This window comes from Molossus molossus, unplaced genomic scaffold (genome assembly GCF_014108415.1).
Source record: "Molossus molossus isolate mMolMol1 unplaced genomic scaffold, mMolMol1.p scaffold_m16_p_7, whole genome shotgun sequence".
Classification (NCBI taxonomy): Eukaryota; Metazoa; Chordata; class Mammalia; order Chiroptera; family Molossidae; genus Molossus; species Molossus molossus.
Genome location: NW_023425401.1, coordinates 43824534 through 43845517, shown reverse-complemented (window position 1 = coordinate 43845517; position 20984 = coordinate 43824534). Strand labels below are relative to the sequence as shown.

The 20984-nt window shown below is 42.5% G+C and overlaps 1 protein-coding gene across 3 annotated transcripts in view; it reads left to right on the top strand.

The window, feature by feature from the left end:
* The window catches only part of MAGI2 (membrane associated guanylate kinase, WW and PDZ domain containing 2), a 1542253-nt gene extending 1524460 nt beyond the window's left edge, over positions 1-17793 (top strand). Inside the window, exons 22-23 of one of the 3 annotated variants that reach the window (XM_036247106.1) lie at positions 16599-16609; positions 17246-17793. In XM_036247106.1, the coding sequence (XP_036102999.1) occupies positions 16599-16609; positions 17246-17380 (146 nt within the window). In that variant the 3' untranslated portion in view covers positions 17381-17793. Of the gene's footprint in view, positions 1-16598 lie in introns of all 3 variants that reach the window. The other 2 variants (XM_036247104.1, XM_036247105.1) reach the window with 2 other exon arrangements.
* The last annotated feature ends 3191 nt before the right edge of the window (positions 17794-20984 follow it).

Sequence of the window (20984 nt, the reverse complement as noted above, 5' to 3'; positions counted from 1 at the left end):
AAATCAGCCATAATGTGCAAGTCCTAATGCTACAGAAATGGATACCCATCCATTTGTTTCTAGAAAGGTCCGAGACTTTGTTTGCAGAAATAAAAATTCATAAGCAGCCTTTACACAAATCCAGCCTGAATTCTCCTTTTCAATGTGAGGCAAACTCAGCCTCTGCCCGCCCCCACCTCCACCTGCCCCAGACCACCTCTGTCTTCACCTGTCTCTGGTCATTCCCCTGCCTCCCCACTCCACTCCTTCCCCAATACACACACCTTGGGAACTACAGCATGAACTCGAATGAGGGCTCAGACGGTTTCAAACAGTATCTTTATTTGTTCCTTGTTATCAAAGCAAGAGAGATGCAGGCGGCTGTCACAACCCCATGGGTAAGAAGTAAAGTTTTTCAGCATCATCAGCTGCCTGATGGGGAAAAGGGATGCGGTAACCAGGACTGTGCAACTGGAGCTAAGGACATAGTAGCCCCAGGGCCTAAGTTCAGAGAGAGGCCTGGGATCCCAGCTGGGTCAGGGCAGACAGGCTGCTGTTTGCGCAAGGCTTGTGTTGGCTACAGCCCCTCCCTGCCTGTATGACAGCTCTTTGATCTGGATGCCTCGTGGGCTCTGGCCCCTTCTCAGGTGAATTGTCCAGGTGGTGGACCCACCAGGATTCATAACTGTTTATCCTACTCTAGGGTTGTAACTCTGCTTACAGCATCTTCTGCAGGATATAAGGGAAAGCAGTGATAAACCAATACCTCTCCTTTATGCTCCTCATGGAATCTTTAAGTAAATGTTATATAAAGGCTAAAAATGGTGGAAAGGCACAACCCTGGACAAGGTGGTTAACCTCTATGAGCCTGTCAGTTTCCTCATTTGTATAATGAAGATAATAACAGTATCTGTCTCATAAGTTGTGAAATTGAATGACAGAATGTATGCATAATATTTAGTAAAAATAGTGTCTAGCAGATGTTAGGTCTTTTTACTATTACAATTATTATTTACAAATGTTTTTTATGTGCAAAAAACGGTATTTGATTTTTTTACTTTTACAAGAGTTTGGTTAATTTTAATTTTCATAACAGATGTCTGAGGTAGATATTATATCACTTAGGTTCAGAGAAGTTGAGTAGTTTGCCCAAACCACACAGCTGTTCAATAATAAGGCTAAGATTTACATCTACACTTCCTCAATTCCAGATTTCAGGTGTCTTTCCCATCTCTGGTGTTCACGAATGTGATGTTACAAAGTTAGGCTCAAACCGCCTGGTTCTCCAACACCTGCACAGTCCTCTGCACGTCCTACAGATGAAGGAACTTGTCATCACTCATCTCCTGCCACTCGCACTTCACGTCCTGCTTCAGTGTGGCAATCCATGTGGAGTCCCCTCCAGTACCCTGCACGTAGTACGGGACTGGAACAAACGAATGAGTATGCGAATATATGAATGCAAGGAAGTCAGAATTGTGTGGCTAATTCTGGAAAATAATGAAAAGCTTAGTTTGGGTATATAAAAGTGAAAGATTTGTTTTTTTTCTATCTTCAAGAGCTGGGGACTTGGGAAGGTTTTAGTTCGGGCAAGAGCTAGACATGATTCAAAGCAGAAGAGAAGCAGAGGAGCAACCTCTTGAAAGGAAGGCTAGTTAGTGAAGAAAGAAGGGATGATAATGCTGCTAGTACTAAAATTACGATCATTTTAATTCAAAGATCATTGTCTTAGGGAGGTGTCTCTGAACCCCTAAAAGGGGTTAACTCCCTACTAAATGCTTCTGTAGCACCCTTTCCTGTTTTTCGCTGTCCTTTTGATGATACATCGTATTTGAAATCACTTGTCCTATATTTGCCCCGTCTCACAAGCTCCACAAGGGCAGGGACATCGTCTGCTCCTGCTGGATTCCCAGCGCTTAACACAGTGTCTGGCACAGAGTAGATGTTTAATAAATATTAATTAGCCACAAGATTAATAGCATTTCTCTGTCCGAAGAATGATCGTGCTTCTGCTTGCTGACACCAATAAGATCAAAAGAGAATTTTGTTTCTTGATAAAAGAATCTAAAACATGACACTCTGATTGAAGCAACACACATTTAATGAGTTTTAGTTCAACTATAATTTCTTTGTCCAGATCAGTGAATTGACCTGCTTGTTAGATTAAGGAGAAGGGGTCAACCTTATTACCGTCCTGCTTAAAAATGCCCCCATTGTCTTTAGGGTGACGTTCTCACTCCTTAGTGGACACCCAGGGTTCTCCCCAACCTGCTTTCCCGGCCTTCTCTTCCATCACTCGCCATCCCACAACAATCCACCGAGACTTGCTGACCCCACTTCCTGGAATAGTCTTCCCTACTTTCTGCACCTAGTGAACTCTTGTTCTTCCTTCAAAGTAAAACTAAACCTTCCCAAGTCCCCAGTACAGAACAATCTGCTCTCTTTCTCTGTCCACCCCATCAATAAGCTCCTGGAAGGCACTAATTATTTCTCGTTGGTCTTTACATCTCCAGTGCCTAGCACAAATCTGCATAAAGGTCAGTACATTTTCTAATGAATAAATAAAAAAGAAAATCATGGGTCCTCCTTGACTGTTCTCTGTCCCTCACACCCTATATTCATCCATCAGCAGATCCAATCAAGTCTGTCTTAGAAATATATCCTAAATCCGGCCGCTTCTCACCACCTCCACCACAATGTCTTGTCTGGGTTACCACAACAGCCTCCTGGTTGGTTTTCTTGATTCCAACTACAATCCATCCTGTGCAAGCAGACATGCCAGCCTTTTAAAGTATCATCCCCCTTCTGGAGACAATCCAGTGGTCTCCATCACACTTAGAATAAAATTCAAACTCCTTCCTGAAGCTCTATTTGATCTCACACTCCACGCCATCCTACCTCTCAATCCTATTCACTATTTCTCCAATATGCTGAGCTTTCTCTTTGCTCTTGTTCCATTTTGTCCACATGACTTGCTCCTTGGCATCTGTGTCTGTTCAATGTCACCTCATCAGAGAGGCCCTCCCTGACCACCTTATCTAAAACAGCCCACATTTCTCTCTATCTCCTTGCCAGTGGTTCTCAACCTTCCTAATGCTGCGACCTTTTAATATAGTTCCTCATAAAATTATTTTTTGTTGCTACTTCATAACTGTAATTTTGCTACTGTTATGTCTTAGGCGACCCCTGTGAAAGGGTCATTCCACCCCCAAAGGGGTCGCAACCCACAGGTTGAGATCTGCTATCCTTGTCTTACCTTATTTTTCTGCTTTGTACTGATCCATATCAGACTTGGTATTATTACCTATTTGTTTATTAATTTTCTGTCTCTTCCACTATAATAGTAAGGTCCATGAATATTATATAACAGGAATATTGTTGTTTTCATAGGTGTATTTTTAGTGAATAGACCTTTATACCATAAGCAGTGGGTGCTCAATAAGTATTTGTTGAATGAAGAAAAAACAAAGGTTTCTTCAGGCATCTGCTGAAAATGGCAGGAGGGAAGGTCTGGTGTGCGATGGCTGAGTCTATTTCCAGGGCCACCAGGCACCCGCCATGGCCAGCCAGGGTCAGAGGTGGTGCTCATGCACTGGGAAGGCATGAACATTCTGGCAGTTTCTACAGAAACCAGTTAAAATGCCTGCCCTTTCTCTGAAAGCATATGAACACCAAGCAGTTCTGCGGCCCCTACCACATCAGGCTGCAGTCTTATCGTTTGGTGGTCAGTGGAGGCATGCTGCCCACAGACCAAGTGAGGCCGGGCCACCCTCGGACAAGGACAAGCAGGTGGCGGTTCCTGCTGCCCTCAAGGTTATGTGTCTGAAGCCTCTGGGAAAGTTCATCTACCCGGAGCATCTGGCTCATGAGGTTGGCTAGAAGTATCAGGAGGTGACAGCCACCCTGGAAGGGAAGGGAAAAGAGAAGGCCAAGACTCATTACTGGAAGAAGGAACAGAAACAGCCAAAAAGAACATGGAGAGCCCTGGCCGGTTTGGCTCAGCGGTTAGAGCATCGGCCTGCGGTCCGGAGAGACCCGGGTTCGGTTCCCGCTAAGGGCACGTACTTCGTTTGCAGTTTGTCCCCGGCCCTGGTTGGTCATGCGGGTGGCGGCCACTCGATGTGTCCCTTCACGTCGATGTTTCTATCTCTCTCTCCCTTCCTCTCTCTCCCTCCCACTCTGTCTGTACAAAAAAATGGAAAAATATCCTCAGGTGAGGATAAAAAAAAGAACATGGAGAAAAGTGACCAATACACAAAGACCCTCAAGTCCCAGAACTCCTGGTCTGAGCTCAGTCAGGACTGTTTATTCCTCTCTCCATTACCACCCTGGGATGTGGGCACCCAAGGGCAGCCATCCAGGTGCCACAGGCAGCCTGGGGCTTAGAAGACTGGGGACACAAATAGGGCCTTAGTCACTGCTCCTGTTTAAGTAATACCTTTCTTTAAAAAGTTACTTTAAATCTCTGTAAAAGCGTGCAGCTATAATTTGCCCATGTCTTACTTGAACATGGAGAGTTTCAGTTATAGGAACAACCAGTTACTTCAGCTTCAGTATTTGCAAAAGTGAGCTAGAAAACTGTAATTGGAGAGGATTCTGCTTCTCACAGCACCATATACTGTACAGTGGGAAGGGGGGAGATGCTTCTGGGCAGTCTGAGCCTGGTGTGGTACACAGGTGTTTATGGATGCACACAGACTGGAAAGACAAGCAACCAGGGGATTACAGGCATTGCCTTTGCTGCTCCTCTGTATTTTGTTATCAGAAGCGAATTATATTTAAAGGAAGGAGAAAAGGATGGATAGAGCATCTGGCTACTGGGTCCCAGTATAGAGAGAGAAATGAAAAAGAGGACAGTGTTTGGAAAAATAAAATTGGATACAGAAAAAAAATTGTCTGAGGATAACCTTGATGGAATATGATAACAAAATTGGATGGTTCCAGGCACAACAGCTCTGCTTCCACTAATTTATTTGTTTTTAAACAGCCAGGTGGTTAAGAAGGGACTTTGTTCCCTGGGAACATACTGATGGGAATACAGTTCCACATCACTGTGTGGCCTCAGTCTAGAAGTGAATTACTCTTACTCCTGCATCTTGCCCATGGATGGCTTCCAGAAGCTGATGAAGGGATCATGAAGCTCTTGATTGGATACTGCAGAGGTGCAGATATAGCAGGAGTCCAAGAGTCTCCCGAGTAGCTCATTTCCACTTCTTCCATCTTTGGCAAAAGGTGGCTATTATCAGTTTCATCATTTCTCCCATGAAATAGGTATCATATGATTGATTATTTCTGTTCTCTGCCACTGAAGACAGGGCTATATTTCTGTGATGAAAAACATGATTCTAGAAAAGCTTTGAGATTAAAGATGCCTTCTAAAGATTAAAGTAAAACTTCTTTAATTTAGATTCTGCTAACTCTGTGAACTCAATTCATTATCAGTTTCATTTGTCTGAGACTTTCCTTAGTCCATTGGTGAGGGAGAAAAGGAGGTTCCTAAGCAAATTCGTGGTGGAAACATAATTGGCAAAAGATGTTACCAATTTAAAAAGACTTCTTTGCACCAGGCAAAAACATTTCTTCAGCACTATTAATTGTTTCACATTTTGAAAAACTGAGGTATAATTTATATACAGTAAAATTCACCCTTTTTAGTGTACCATTCAACCAGTTTTGAAAAACACATACAGTTATATATATATAATAACTACCATAACCAAGATACAAAACAGTCCCATAATCCCCCCCAAATTCTCTCACTCTCCAAGGTGTTCAAGCTTCTTCCCACCCTAGCCCCTGGAGCCACTAACAGTTTTCTGTCCCATTGGTTTCGGCGATTAGAGAACGTCCTGTAAAGAGAATCATACAGTCTGTAACCTTCGGAACGTGACTCTGTCACTCAGCATAGCGCATCTGCGATTGCCTCGTGTTGTTGGGTGTACAGGTAGCTTGTTCCGCTTCACGGCAGAGCGCGATTCCACTGGACCACAGTGCGCTGGACATTTGAGTCATTTTCAATTTTGGGCAAATAAGAGTAAAACTACTATAAAAATTCACATTCAGGTTTTTGTGTGAACATAAGTTTTAATTTCACTTGTATAGATACCTCATAATGGGATTGCTGAGTTGTAACAAAATGTGTAACGTTTTAAGAAACTGCCGGACTTTTCCAAAGTGGCTCTTCCACTTTTCATTCCCAGTAAAACATGTGAGAGTTCCAGTTGCTCCACGTCATTGCCAGCTTTTTTCTTTTAATTTTAGCCATATTCATAAATGTGTATTAGTGATATCTCATAGTTTTAATTTGCATTTTGCTATTAATGATGTTGAGCATCTTTCTGTTTCATATATCATCTTTGGTCATGTGACCATCTGAGTCTTTGGCCCATTTTTATTTTTCTTATTATTTTTTTCAATTTTTATTAATTTATTTTTGTTACATGTTTCTCCTTTTTCCCTCCTAGACACCCTCCTCCCCATCCCACCCCACCCCTACCCACTCCCCAGCATTGTTGTCTATGCCCATTGGTTACACATACACACATATAAGTTCTTTGGTTCATCTCATCCATCCACCCTGCCCCCCCCCCCCGCCCCTGAAGTTTGTCAGTCTGAACTATATTCCTTTTTATGTCTCTGGGTCTATTTTGTTCATCTTTGGCCCATTTTTAAAATTATGTTTAAACTATTAATTTAATGACTGGTATGTATATAAGTATTCATATATATTATTTTATTTGATCATCACAACTCTGAGAGGGAAGCAAGGCAGATATTATTCCCAATTCTCAATAACCCTAAGAAACTGAGGCTGGAAAGAGTTAAATGACTTGCCCATGTTCACCCTAAGTAAGTACCAAATAGAGAGGCCAGGCTTGCCATTGACACTCTTTCCTCCGCAAGTTGCTGACTTACTCTTCCTGCAGATGAGCAGGGCCACTCTCTGCTCAGCAGGACTGTGAACTGTCGGCTGAGGCTCTGGGTGACTAAGTCAGCCCTGGCAAAGTCATGGAAAGGTGAAGTCTGTCCTTCTGTCTGTCCTACACACATTTCCAACCCCTTCCTGTAGTGAGACTTCCCTGTGCTTTGTCCCTGTTAAATCTTCCCAGCCCGGGTGGGGATGTTTGCATTTGAATGAGGACATTCAGAGACACCTCTTCTTCATGCAGTGGTTTTCAAACTGCTCTGTTAGAGCTTCAGGGCTCCTGAGAAATGGCTACAGAGTAGTTCCTTTTTTTATCTGTTTTACATATTGGGCTTTCATTGAAGAATTTATTCGAAAAGAAGACTGTGATGCTTTCCAAAACATGCTTGAAACAAATGAACCAGTATATGGTTCATACAGCCTGTAATGCAGATATTTTACTAACTGAAACTGACCCCTCGGCATTCCTACATCCCCAGATCAGTCTGGATGACGAAGATGTTTACCTTATTGAAAAACAGCTGAGTTTCCTAATCTGTTCTCCATGACCTTCCACTGATGGGTCATACCAGTTACTGACTCCCTTTAGCCTTTGAGGCATACAGGAAGGGCTTGGCTGGTATCATCAGACTTTGATCATTTTCATGTTTATTCCAGTGCACTGCCTAAATCTTATCTTTTTGTATGTGTGTCCTGATGTGGAAAAGGTTAGAAAACACAGAATAAAATAGTGGTCTGGGCTTGGCCTCTAGAGTCATGTAGTCAGTAGTTCTGATTCTCACTAGCTGAGTGGTCCTGAAAAATTGCTTAATTTATCTAAGCCTCAGTTTTCTCATCTGTGAAAAGGAGATGATAGCACCATGTTTCTTTAGAACTGTTCTGAGGATTAAAAAATAATGTATGATATACACACGGCACAGTTCCTAGTACATACGAAGCACTCAGTCAATGGGAGCTCAGTTAACAACCCATCTAGGCCTGAGATTTGCTCTTTCAGCCACAGAGGTAGTTCAAGTTTGCCACAGGTTTACTGCGCACCTTGATTATGCTTTCACAAAGAGTGTAACTGTGAAGCATCACTAAGCAAATATAGTCACAGTTTTGTTTTGTTTTTTAGTTTTTTTTATCCTCACCCAAGGACATTTTTCCATTTTTTGTACAGATAGAGTGGGAGGGAGAGAGAGGAAGAGAGAGAAAGAGAGAAACATCGACGTGAAAAGGACACATCGAGTGGCTGCCACCCACACGACCAACCAGGGCCGGGGATAAACTGCAACCCAGGTACGTGCTCTTAGCGGGAACCAAACCCAGGTCTCTCTAGACCGCAGGCCAACGGTCTAACCGCTGAGCCACACCGGCCAGGGCTATAGTCACAGTTTTTGAAGTTATTAATGTTTATAACCCTGGTTCACATCTCTCTGGTACTAAAAGTGAAACAAATGCTTCAAGGCCATTAGCGGTGCCTCCGGACTGGAGGCGACGCTTGAGAAAGAGCAGAAGCAAAGTAAAATAGTTTGTTCTAAAAATTTTAAATGCACATTTTTCTTATTTGTGTTTTGTAACAAAAAGCAATCAACTTAGTGATGGTTGAACAGATCCAGGTGAGGCATTATGGTTTGAACACATCCTTCAAAGATTTTTTTCTTTTGAACACCAAATGATTTCATATTACTGTCCTTTGGTCTACTCTAATTATTTTTATATTTTCTCATAATATTCTAAATTAGAAGGAAATATATTTCAATGTAACCACATCAGTGTTCTCTAACCCAGCCAACGGTAGGTTGCAACAGGAAAGGTTTCTTAAAAAGTTACACTTACCAAATCCATGAACCTCTTTGCAGAATAATTTTGACAAGTAAAAGTATTGATTTCTCAAACTGATTCAGTGTTTCCAATGTCTAGTATGAGTATTTTCAATTCAATCCAGGTTCAAGGTGTAACTCTGAGGGATATTTTTATTAAAACATTTTTTTAATTTGTTGATTTTTTAGAGAGAGAGGAAAGGAGAGGGAGAGATAGAAACATCAATGAAAGAGAACATCAACTGGCCACTTCCTGCATGCCCCTCACTGGGGATTGGGCCCACAACCATGTGTCCTGACTGGGAATCAAACCAGCGACCTCTTGGTGCATGGGCTGACACTCAAACACTGAGCCACACCGGCCAAAACTGAGGGATAGTTTTAAAGTTGCTAGTATTATCCCTGCCCTTAAGAAATCTAATTTTATTATTTTCTGATTCTAACTCATATTTCCAGCATTTTCACAAATCAACACCCTAATTATGGCAACTATCCTTCTGTGTCCAAGATTCAAACACAAATGGCACTTCAGAGTTTCCATTTGTAATAACAATGGTTCTGCCTCAGACAATCCTTTAAATGGAGGTTTTTGTCAAGCTGCCCCAGAAGAGATGAACCTCATCTCTCAGTGAAAATAGTGGATAGCAAAGGAGTCTAGTGACAGTGCTTCAGCTGAGCTTGTAGAACGTCGCCCACTTCAGAAAGCCATTTGACAACCCTGCTCCATGACCCACCCGCTGTGCAGCCTTGAACAAGTGACTTAACCTCTTTGTGCCTCAGTTTCCTCATCTGTAAAATGTACAAGTTTTCATGTGAGTAAATACATTTCAAAGGCTTGGAAGAGTGCCTGGTACCTAGCAATCACCTCAGCCAATGTTAGCTGTTGCCATTATTATTATTATTAACACCGGTGGTAATATTAGTATTACCTTCCTCAACACCCTAATCCAAAAGCAGCCATTGCCCTCTGGATACCAGCACTGTATTGAGAGAAAGAAAGCAGTGTGGGAACCCTTATTCAGGGTTTGGGGGATCAATCAACCCAAAGCTAGAAGCCCTAAGGCTATTGGTGATGGAACCCCTTTCCCCTGAGACAATCCCTGGCTCCCTTCTGAGAGGTCTCCCTTACCCTTCAGTACTGGATAAAATTAACTAACTTTTCCTTGATTTGAGTTACGTTTTCCTTTTCTGCACAAGTTTTCACTGTATACAAGAGCCACCTGGGAAAACCAATAATGCAGGTCTGCAATAAGTAGTGTATTCCTAGCAGGTCATCTCTCTGGTCACTGTCACTTGGGTTATATTCCATAAAGTGAACAAGATGTTGAAACATAATAGATGTTGTTTTTTTATCTCAGGCATATATGAAGTAAAGGAGTGCATTTTATTTCTCAATACTCTGGGTTCCTATAAGATAATTTAAGAAATAGTACAGCTTTTAATTCGAAGATAATGGTGTGAGTGTGTGTGTGTATGTGTGTGTGTGTGTAATATACTAATAATATATAATCATATATTAATTAGTCTAGAAGACATCCAAACTGGCTAGAACTAACAACAGCAAGGGGAGAAACTTGATCCTAACTTAAGAAAGGGGCTTACTTCTCCCCCAGGGGAGTGTAAGATATTTAGGGTCTCTCTTACCTGTGGTTCATCTGAACCCTCACTGGCACATTGATTGATTTCCCAGGGGTGGAGCTCCTTTAAGCAAAGTCATTACATCACTGTGGCTGATACGATAAACAAGGGAAAGAACAACTGTTAATACCAGCAGATTGGAGACAAACTCATAGGTACAGAGCAGGCAGACAGCTCTGGTGGGGGCAGGGGAATGTGAAAGGGGTGGAGGGATTGAACAGAAAAGAGAACTCATGGACATGGACAATAGCGTGGTGACTGCAGGGTGGAGGGGAGGAGGGTGAGGGCATAGAGGGAATAAATGGTGATGGAAAAAAGTTAAATTAAAATTTTTTAATTAAAAAAAAATCAGGGAAACTTGACCACATGTTCTTGGATACAGAGCTTCTCTGTCCCTGTCCATCCCGGGGAACGCTGAGAACTCTTCCTAATGTACTCTCTGTTGCTGGCACCCTCCTTCTGCATTCTTTCCTCCAAAAGAATTTATTTTCTCTCCCACTTCAAATACACATTTTCATTTCACCACCATTCTCTCTAAAAACTGGTAAAAATCACAAACACAAACCTGTTTGGGGCAGATTATTCTTAAAATAAAGACCTTTTGCTCTGAAGTATTCCCTCGAGTGGGCATTTGGTTTCAGTATTCACTGGGAATTTATGCTTGTGTCAAACAGTCTGCTAGGTATTAAGTCCACTGTGATAAACAAGACCAGTGTGGTCACTGCCCTTACAATCTAGTAACTGAGGCTGATGTTAGTCTAATAAGCAGGCAAGTACATACTTACAAATTATAAGTACAGTGAGGAAACAAAAACAAGATGCTCTTGAGCAGAATATCTGCTGTGGTTGGGGTTCCCTGGGGTGATATGTAACAGTCAAAAAGAATGAAAAGGAATGTGCCATGTGAATAGTTGGGGGAGAATGGTCCAGACAGAGGAGTCAGCGATGACATCCTAAAATAGGGAATGAGCTTGTCCATCTGAGGATGTGAACCAAGGCCAGTGTGTATGGAGAATAGGGGATGAAGGGAAATGAAGTTGGGGAGCTGGCAGGGGCCAGTTCACATAGCCTTTTTTTTTATTTTTAATTGATTTTTGAGAACGAGAGAGAGAGATTTGTTATTTCACTTATTTATGCATTCATTGGCTGATACTTTTATGTGCCCTGCCCAGGGATCAAACCTACAACCTTGGAGTATCAGGATGACTCTCTAAATAACTGAGCCTCCCAGCCAGGGCTAGATCACACAGGCTTTTGTGGGTCATGTTAATAATTTTCAATTTTAATCTAAGCAGTGAGAATCCACCAAAAGTTTCAAGCAAAGGAATAGTGTGATCTAATTTATGTCTCAAAGAGGTGTTGTGGATGCTGCATGGAGAATCGTGGAAGTAGGCAAGAGTAGAACAGAAGAGTGAGTTACTGTAGTTGCCCAAGTGTAACAATAGTTTGGCAGGCCCACCTCCTGGGTATGGTAACTGTGTTAGTTATCCTGGGCTCTGAACTCAGGCGAGAGAGTGTGTGGTTCACAGTATACTACACTTAACTTCTCTTGTCTGAATACTGAAATTTATGTATTTACAAATATCCCCAAGGGGGCCCTGGCTGGATAGCTCAGTTGGTGAACAGAAGTTGACAGAATCCATGTATGTTTGAAGATGAGACTAATATGACCTGTAGATGGACTGTATTTGTGAAGTGAGGGAGAAAAAAAGGAATCAAGGTTGACTCCAAGTGATGGCGGTGACATTTATCAGGATGAGGAAATAAAGAAAGCATGCAAATAGGCTTGGGAAGCAGAGATTTCCATTTTGGACTTGTTAAGTGAAGACGCTAATGTATCTGAGTGGAGAGATCAAGTATACAGATGGACAGAGCAGCATAGAGCTCGTAGCACAGAGCTTAGCAGAAACATTTCGGACTACTGTTGTTGTATAAAAGTTATATGAATAGATGAGAACACCTAGGAGAGACCATGAGGAAAGAAAATGACCTAAGACCAAGCACTGAGAAATGCCAACATTAGAGGCCAGGTAAAAGAAGAGGAACTACAAAGTAACTCGAGAAGGAACTACCACAGCGGTAGAACAGAGAGCTGGAGTGGAGTGTCATGGCAGCCAAGAGTCCAGTTTGTTTCTGGGACTGGTCAGCTGTGTGACATTTGGTGAGATAAAGCACTGAGATGTACAGACATGTCCTCTGGATTTGGCAACAGAAAGATTATTGGTGACATTGACTAGAACAGTTTCGCTCAGGTGTGGGTATGGGTGGAGGAAGACAGTTTGGAATAAAAGACGTTTTCCTTTCCGATTTTAACTATTGGGCCTGCGAACATTGTTGGGACAAAGGAGCTGCAGAAGTCCAGGCAGGCCCACGTGGCTGATAGCATCTTTCCAGGATGTGTCTGTTATTTTTAATTCTAGTTAGAATATCTCAGATAAGCCTGGTTTGGCTCAGCAGTTAGAGCATTGGCACTCAGACCAAAGAGTTGTGGGTTTGATATTTGGTCAAGGGCATGTACCTCTGTTGTGGGTTCAATCCCTAGCCCCAGTTCGGGTTATGCAGGAAGCAAATGCTTGATGTGTCCCTGTCACATCAATGTTTCTCTCTCTCTCTCTCTCTCTCTCTCTCTCTCTCTCTCTCTCTCTCTCTCTCTCTCCCTCCCTCTCTCCCTCCCTCCCTCCCTCCCTCTCTCCCTCCCTCCAACTCTTTCTTTAAAAAATCAATGGGAAAATACCCTCAGATGAGGATTTAAAAAAAAAATGAATATCCCAGACAGGAAGGATATGTGGAGCTCATTCTCCTGGACAGTGACTTCATAAATGAACATGATCACATACATTAGCCAGTGGTCAGGTTCAAGAAAATATAGAAGGGGAGAGAGAGAAGGGGGGAGAAAGAAAGAAAAATAAGGTTTGAAGAAATTAGAACTAAATGTGATTAATTCTTCTGGTTATTGTGTATCATGATTCCATGAAAACTGGAGTTTGAAATGGTAGAGAAGGCCTGTCCTGACCACCACAGCCTCTGCCACCTTGATGAAACAGGTGAGGAAGGGGCTGCCTGCCACCTGTCCTTGGTGCTTTACGGAGCTTTGCAGGCTCAGCCTGGTGCAGATGCTGCATGTCTAGTATTGAACTAGAGAATTGTTGTCCCCCAAAATGAAAACTATTAAACCATATATATAAACAGCCATATTTTAAATCATTTCACTTGGTGATCGAGTTCATCTTAATTTCTGACTAATATTCTTAATCAATAGTAGCTAAGAACATTTTAGCTTTCAGTTTCTCCCATTAAGCATTTAATAAACTGTAAACAAACACTTGAGAAATGTTTTTATAAGAGGGATTCTTTTATATTTTTGTATTATGAATAATGTTACCATCTAGTTTACCACTGTAAGTAAGTTGTTCAGAAGTAAATGCTAAGTATTCCGTTCATTGCTGGACCTAGATCCTGTTGGTTTGGCGTGTCCACTTCACATGCTTTGATCCTATTTGCAAGGCTATGTCTCAGGAAAATGTTCTCAGTAAGTAATAACAGTAAAGAAACCCGACATTTTACTCCTGGCTGACCCATTTTGTAATTTTGGTCAAGTTACTTAACCTCTCTCTGCTTTAATTCCTCCTTCAGGAAATGGTGTGAATAATTTCAACCTCCCCGTATCTCAGAAGTAATCTGAGGCCAGCTAATTGTCTCTACTGTATGTGAAGTAATGATGGGGAAAAAGCTATAAAAATTTGAATATCGTGACCATGGTCCAACTTAGAGATTACCATTGCACAACTACCCTCTAGTTAGGACTTTTGAACACCACTTTTAACTCTTTCAGGCAATATCTTCCTATATTGATGAAATTGCCACCAGCTATCATTTGTTAGTTTGATTTTAAAATTCTAACCCAGCCAGAAGCAGAACATACTCCAATTTTTATGGAAAACATTTGCATTTAAGAATTTCAGAATATTCCTTGAGGTAACCAAGGATACCTGTGGTAGAACAAAACCACACCAGGGAATCACAGCACATGGGAGTGTCTGATTTACTGCACTTATTCAAAACCTCCCCTGCAAATACACTAGTTAATGTGGTCCAGTCTATATGTAGACAGCCACTGGGGCTCAGAAGAAAACTCTGACTCAACTATGTGTAAAAACTTGTTATAATCCTCCCTTTGCAAGGCACTTTTCTCTTTGAAAGTGCACATCTCACCTCTGTGAGGTAGACATTTTATCCCCAGCTTATACAGGGAGAAGTTGAGGCTCAGAGAGATGGAATAGTTGGTCCAAAACCACATCAATGGTAAATGCCAGAGGCAGGATTAGATCCTAGCTCTTCTAGTGATTTTCTGGGGTTTTTAACTCACTATGTAAACATAATAATTGATATCAGTCTATTGAAAGAAGAAAGAGAACACTGTGCCCTAAATACTCAATTCAAATTTCACATCAAAGGAGAAAAAAAATTTTAATTTTTTTTTTTTTAATTGATTTTAGAGAGAAAGGAAGGGAGAGAGAGAAAGATAGAAACACCGATGAGAGAGAACATCGACTGGCCACTTCCTGCATGCCCCTCACTGGGTATTTGGCCCATAACCTGGGCATGTGCCCTGACTGGGAATTGAACCGGCAACCTCTTGGTGCATGGGTTGACACTCAACCACTGAGCCACACCGGCCGGGCAAAGGAGAGAATTGTTTACAACTGATTTGTATTCTACAGGTGGCCAGAATTATTGGAACTGTTCTGCCCTCTTCCTCTCCTTCTCTCTTTATAAATCAGCATCAAAGGTACCAGATAAGAATCCTCAACTTTTAAACCAAGTAGACCCTTGACGTTCATGGATTGAGTATGCATAAGGGCCCCTGACAGCAGGAATTTCAATCACATGCACTGAGGTGGTGTGTGGTACTGAATCTCTTAGCTAGAGAAAGTGCCTGACCTGCCACTCAGCATTCAGATATCAATGTGGCTTCCCTGTTCCCTATTCATGACCATTACAAATTCTATGGAGAGAAATTACGCTCTAGAACGACATTCCAAAATTTGAGGATTTCCAAAGGTCTTGGGACGTATTCCTTACAAATGTTAAGGGTTCACTGTATTGGATTTCCCTGCTTTAATTTCACTTTAGTGGCCAGAAACTACTTGGCTTCTGACCAGTGGCTGCATTTTTTTTTTTTTTTTTTTATCCTCACCCGAGGACATTTTTGAATTCATCTTCAGATAGAGCGGGAGGGAGAGAGGGAGGAAGAGAGAGAGGGAAACATCCATGTGAGAGAGACCTATCTACTGGTTGCCACCCACACGACCCCAACTGGGCCAGGGACAAACTGCAACAGAGGTACATGCCCTCAGGGGAAACCGAACCGCGGTCTCTCTGGATCGTGGGCCAACGCTCTAACCGCTGAGCCAAACCGGCCAGGGCTGTTGTATTTTTTTAAGTCACTTTTCAATTTTATTATTCTATTTTTATGTTTTATTGTTGCAAATTATCGCAAATCCTTTCTTAAAGTAGATCTTAAATTTCAAATAAATGTTGAAAGTAGGCTTCCTAGAATCAATTATCTTAGTGACAGAACTTTTATGTTAGAACTACTGTAAAGAATTAAGGACAATGATTTCCAAAAGACAACAATGAACGTTTTTAGATGAATATATCCAAATTCTGAGACTGTCTGATGGTAGCTAAGAATTATGCTTTGAGTGACACCTAATGGTCGAGAAGGATACTCTCCTAACTTTTCCCAGAGAACTCAGACCGGTGTTTCTCAAAGCTTGGTTCTAGAGCCATCCGGATGCTGTCAACAATGCAGAGAACTCCTGGGCCCTATCCTACTGGGATCTCTGGGTCTGGCCACCGAGGAATCTGCATTTTTCACCACTCCCCCAGGTTATTCAGATGTACAGACTCGAGTTTGAGAACCACTGATTCAAGGGCTGCCGAATAAAATGTGCACACCAGACTCAGACCCGATGACACCCAGAAAGTTAGGTGGCCCAGGCGAAGGGATGGCTTTGGGCCGGGCTCTCAGGCCCTCCGCGGCCTGTCAGTGCGGGCAGGGGCTGGGCTGATGAGGGCGGCAGAGCAGGCAACCGCGGGGCAGGCGGCTGCCCCCTGGGCAGTGAGGGCGGGGGTGGCGGCGCGGGACCTGGAAGCGGTCGCCCCTGGCTACCTGCTCGCGTCCCGGGGTCGAGGCCGCGGGAGCGCCCACGGCCGCCGGCGGCTGACGCTGTGCTTCCTGTCCGCAGACGAACCCGGCGCCTGGAGTGGTCCCGCTGCCGCCGCCCCAGGTCTGCAGGAAGTAGGCGTCTCCCTGGAAGACGTCCTCTCGCCATTCTCTCCATCACATCCAGCCCCACCCTCCGACCCTTCCCACCAGATAAGCCCAGACCCGACTTGGGTTATCAAAAGGGAACACGACGTTAGGAAACCAAAGGAGCTTTCAGCCGGCGGCCAGAAGAAGCAGCGCCTCGGGGAGCAGAGGGAGCGCTCGGCCAGCCCGCAGAGGGCCGCGCGGCCGAGGCTCGAGGAGGCGCCCGGCGGCCAGGGGCGGCCCGACGCCGGCAGGCCCACCTCGGAGGCCAGGGCGCCCGCGCCCGCAGCGGCGGACACGGAGCGGGCCAGCGGGAAGGAGGGGCCCCGCGCCGCCACCGGCCCCGAGCTCAGCCGCCGAGAAGGCCCCGGGGCGGCGCCTGCGTTCGCGGGCTCGGGCGGCGGCGCGCGGGAGGCGGAGGGCCGGGCGGGCGCGCGGCCTCCGGGGGGCGCCCCGGCGCGCAAGGCCGCGGTGGCGCCGGGGCCCTGGAAGGTGCCGGGCTCCGACAAGCTGCCCGGCGTCCTCAAACCCGGCGCCTCGGCCGCAGGCAGATGAGCTGCGCGGCGCCCGCCGCCCGCCTAGACGCCTGCAGGCCGTTCTTCTTCGGTTCCGTCTCACGGCGTTTTAATTTATTTTCACTGTCACACACATAGATCCACGAGGCACCGAGCCTGGGAGCAGCGACGTGAGGTCCCAGGTGTCCACACGCAGACCTAAACTGATCCTAAAGCCCCCGGTTCTACTGTGGGGGCTTTGGCAGCTATGGAAGAACCAAAATAACGTGAAGAACATCACGGAGAGACAGTGCAGTGTAGCTTTAGTTTTTAAAAAAATAAAAGAAAAAGAAAAAAATTACCCCACTGCATGAAGGATCTGGATGTCATCCAAACTTTATATCAAGAAACTGGACAGGTTAAGAGCAATCACAAACTGGAATATTGCCTTAAAAATCAAACTGCACGGAGCAAGCTGAAACTGAGACAAGATTATATCTTTTAATTGATCTAAAGAGTTGTAAATAAATTGTTCTTGACATATCTAGACAGGGGTTAAAAGGTTTCTTTGAAACATTCGGAACTGTTCGCCCATGACCTGTTTCCATGGCTCACCCGTGGCATCCATCACTGGTATTAGCAGCAACGTCCCTGCGTAGGGCAGGAGGAGTTAGAAATTTAGTGAATTCATTGGTATGATGCCATTTTTACTGCCATTTCTGTGATCAAGTCATATTTCAGTAGTAGAGAAAAAGGTTTTAAAAATTGTATCCTAGGGAAAAGTTTGCTGTAAGTCAGAATTTTGCAGTTTAGCTGATAGATCTTAATTGGTTTTCATCTAAAATATGAATTTTATAATTGAAGAACCACAATTTGTTTAACCAAGATTGGCAACGCTGCAGTTCCTTTATGAAAAGGCTTTCCTATTGTCTCGGGCTAGCAAAGATAGCTTCTTTGACAGCAATGTTATATGTCACTTATTGTCTTTTTTAAATCTTCTTTCCATGAATTCATTTTCACTTTCATAGAGCAAAGTATTTCTCCTATATTTCTGAGACTATAATGAATCCCTGATATTTAAAAAAATCACTATTATGACCAATTTATTTTCATTAAAGAGCATAAATCTTTTTAGCACTCCTTTCTGCTTATCTTTCTTTCCTTATTCTTTCTCCTTTTATTTCCATTTGGTTTGCTTTTTGTTCTGGTGGTCTTTGCCAATTTTTGTTTCTTTAGCAACCCCTAGATGTTTTTGTTTATCTTCATTGATCTATGGTTGATCGCCTAGTAAAATTCTAAGGCTTACCTTTCTTCCCTGCTGTTTTAATATTTCTTTGAAAAAAGGTATACATTTGTTGACAAAATAACCTCCAAAACTACAGAAAAATTTTATAAGAATTTATTTGAACCCAATTTTTTGAGAAAATGCCCAGAAGCAAAACCTCAATGGATTGAGAGAATGCTCTGGAGAGTGGCCGTTTTCCGGTTCATTTTATTCATTTAGAATCAAAGAAGAAACAGGAATTTATGTGTGGTTACTTTCCGTCACAGCACATGTGAGGTCTGCCATGTAGCTCCCTGAGCTTGTCAAGTTTATTACATAGCCCCTTTTTCATTCGTACATTGGTACTTATTTATAGTTACACTTATTAAAAGGCTAAATGTCCCTGAGGGCAGTTTGTCTTTAATATGGCCTGAATGAATGAGGCTTCATCCTGCCCACAAACTGCCCTTTACAGGAGTTCAAATGCAAATAAGCCTCACCTTCCTGCACTTGTAGTCAAGTAAGGGAAGCCGGGGAGATCGAGTCCAGCACACAAGGTCACACATAATATCCCCTGTGTTGACTCTTTCCCTCTCCATAATTACTGTATCCTGAGCACTAGCCATTTAATTTTCATCAGGCATAGGAGCAGTTTAGTTGTTTGAAAAGAGGAAAATATAGTTGAAAGCCCCAAATGAAGAGTCTTGCAGCTTGTAAAAGCAATTTCCAAAAATGGAACCCATTCATCATGAACAAAAGCACAAACACATGTAGCAGTTTACAATACATTTGGTTTAATCTCAATTAGTCTTTCTCCCCTGGACTAGAAATCCAGTATAGTTTGCCATTAATTTATTGAATCTGGTTTTGGACAATGCTTCTGTAGTGTAGCTGCACGTCCCAGTACTGTATCCTCTGACATTTATTTTCCATGTGTTACAAAAGGATTAAAAAATTGAGATTACGCTTGCATAAACTCTAATTTGCACAGTTCACAGCTACTACTTGTGCAGTAATTGCTTTATGCGGCTGTAATCCATAACCTGTGAAGACAGCACATCATCTAAATCCCATTCCAAATAATATTTCTGTGTAGTGTTAGCTGTGAATTTACCCTGTACAGCTGTATCTCTATAAATATAATTCCATGTATTAATAGTCACAGAAAGACTGTAAGTGAGCAACTATTTTTATGAAATGCACCACTATGGATAAATTAACTTTTACAGAAATCTTGTTTACTGTATGATATTCTAAAACACTGTCAAATAAAATATATATCCAAAAATCTTTTCTTTTTCCAACTATATAGGTTGTGTGTTAATTTGAGTAAATACTGGGATTAAATTTTTTAAAACTGCAGTTTTCATAAATTATTTTTAAGTATAAGTTTATAGCCCCAAAAAGAATTTCTTGGAAGCTTACATCTAAATGCAGTGGAATTACAAGGGGGAAAAAATGTTGACTTTTTTCACCCAAGTAAATGGAGAGTTTTCTCACAGAAAATCTGGTTGGTATTTTCCTGTTAGCTGACTATATCATGTGATGGATTGGCAGTATGTTTCTGTTGCGTACTACGTTGATTGATACTGAGCCTTTTTTCCACAAAGGATTTAAGCTATCAATCAATAATAAATTTCATCACATTTTTTCCTTTTAACTCTGAATTTTTTAAAGCAAAAATCCAAAGGAACTTATGCAGAAGCCTAAATTAAATTTCGTGAACAGCAGTGTAGAAGTCCAAAATGAATGTCCTAGTATACCTTTTGCCATGTGTTACCGTATGTACATCTGGGAGGAGAGAGTTCTCCATGGTAATAGGATGAAGAAGATTACAATCCACAGAAACAGCCTCAGTGCTAGTCCTGTCAAGACTGATAGCAACAGGAGACCTAAGAGTCCCAAAATAACTATTTTTTACTCCACTATAATTTTTTTGAAATTAAATGTAGTATGTATCACTTTTAGAAAAGGGAAGAAGCTAATATAAAGTGTGAAATTAAGCACAAAAGTTAAGATATTTGTAATAAAAATGTCATTCTTTATGAACTAATCAGAGAATAGCCAAGTGCAAGCTGAAAAAAAGATTTATAAAACAACGTAATTAAGCCCTGGCCAGTTTTGCTCAGCGGTTAGAGCATCAGCCCGTGGACCAGAGAGTCCCAGGTTTGGTTCCCGCTAAAGGCAAGTACCTCAGTTGCAGTTTGTCCCCAGCCCTGGATGGGGTCGTGTGGGTGGCAGCAAGTTGATGTGTCTATCTCACGTCGATGTTCTCTCTCTCTCTTCCTCCCTCTCTCCCTCCCGCTCTATCTGAAGGGGGGAAAAAAATGTAGTTAACAAAATGGGGTGTAAATAATAATACACAGCTAATTACTAGTTTAAGAAAAAATAAAAATCATTGAGACTTCAAAAATAAAAATTATTAATACAGGAAAAAGATTAGAAATCAGAGGCCAAACTGATGACAAAAACAGAGCAGGACTAGGGTGAAGGCAAATGAGGCACCTGGCCAGGGCAAGGGCCTCCGTATGAATCAAATTTCTCCAAGGTCAGGCAGGCAAAT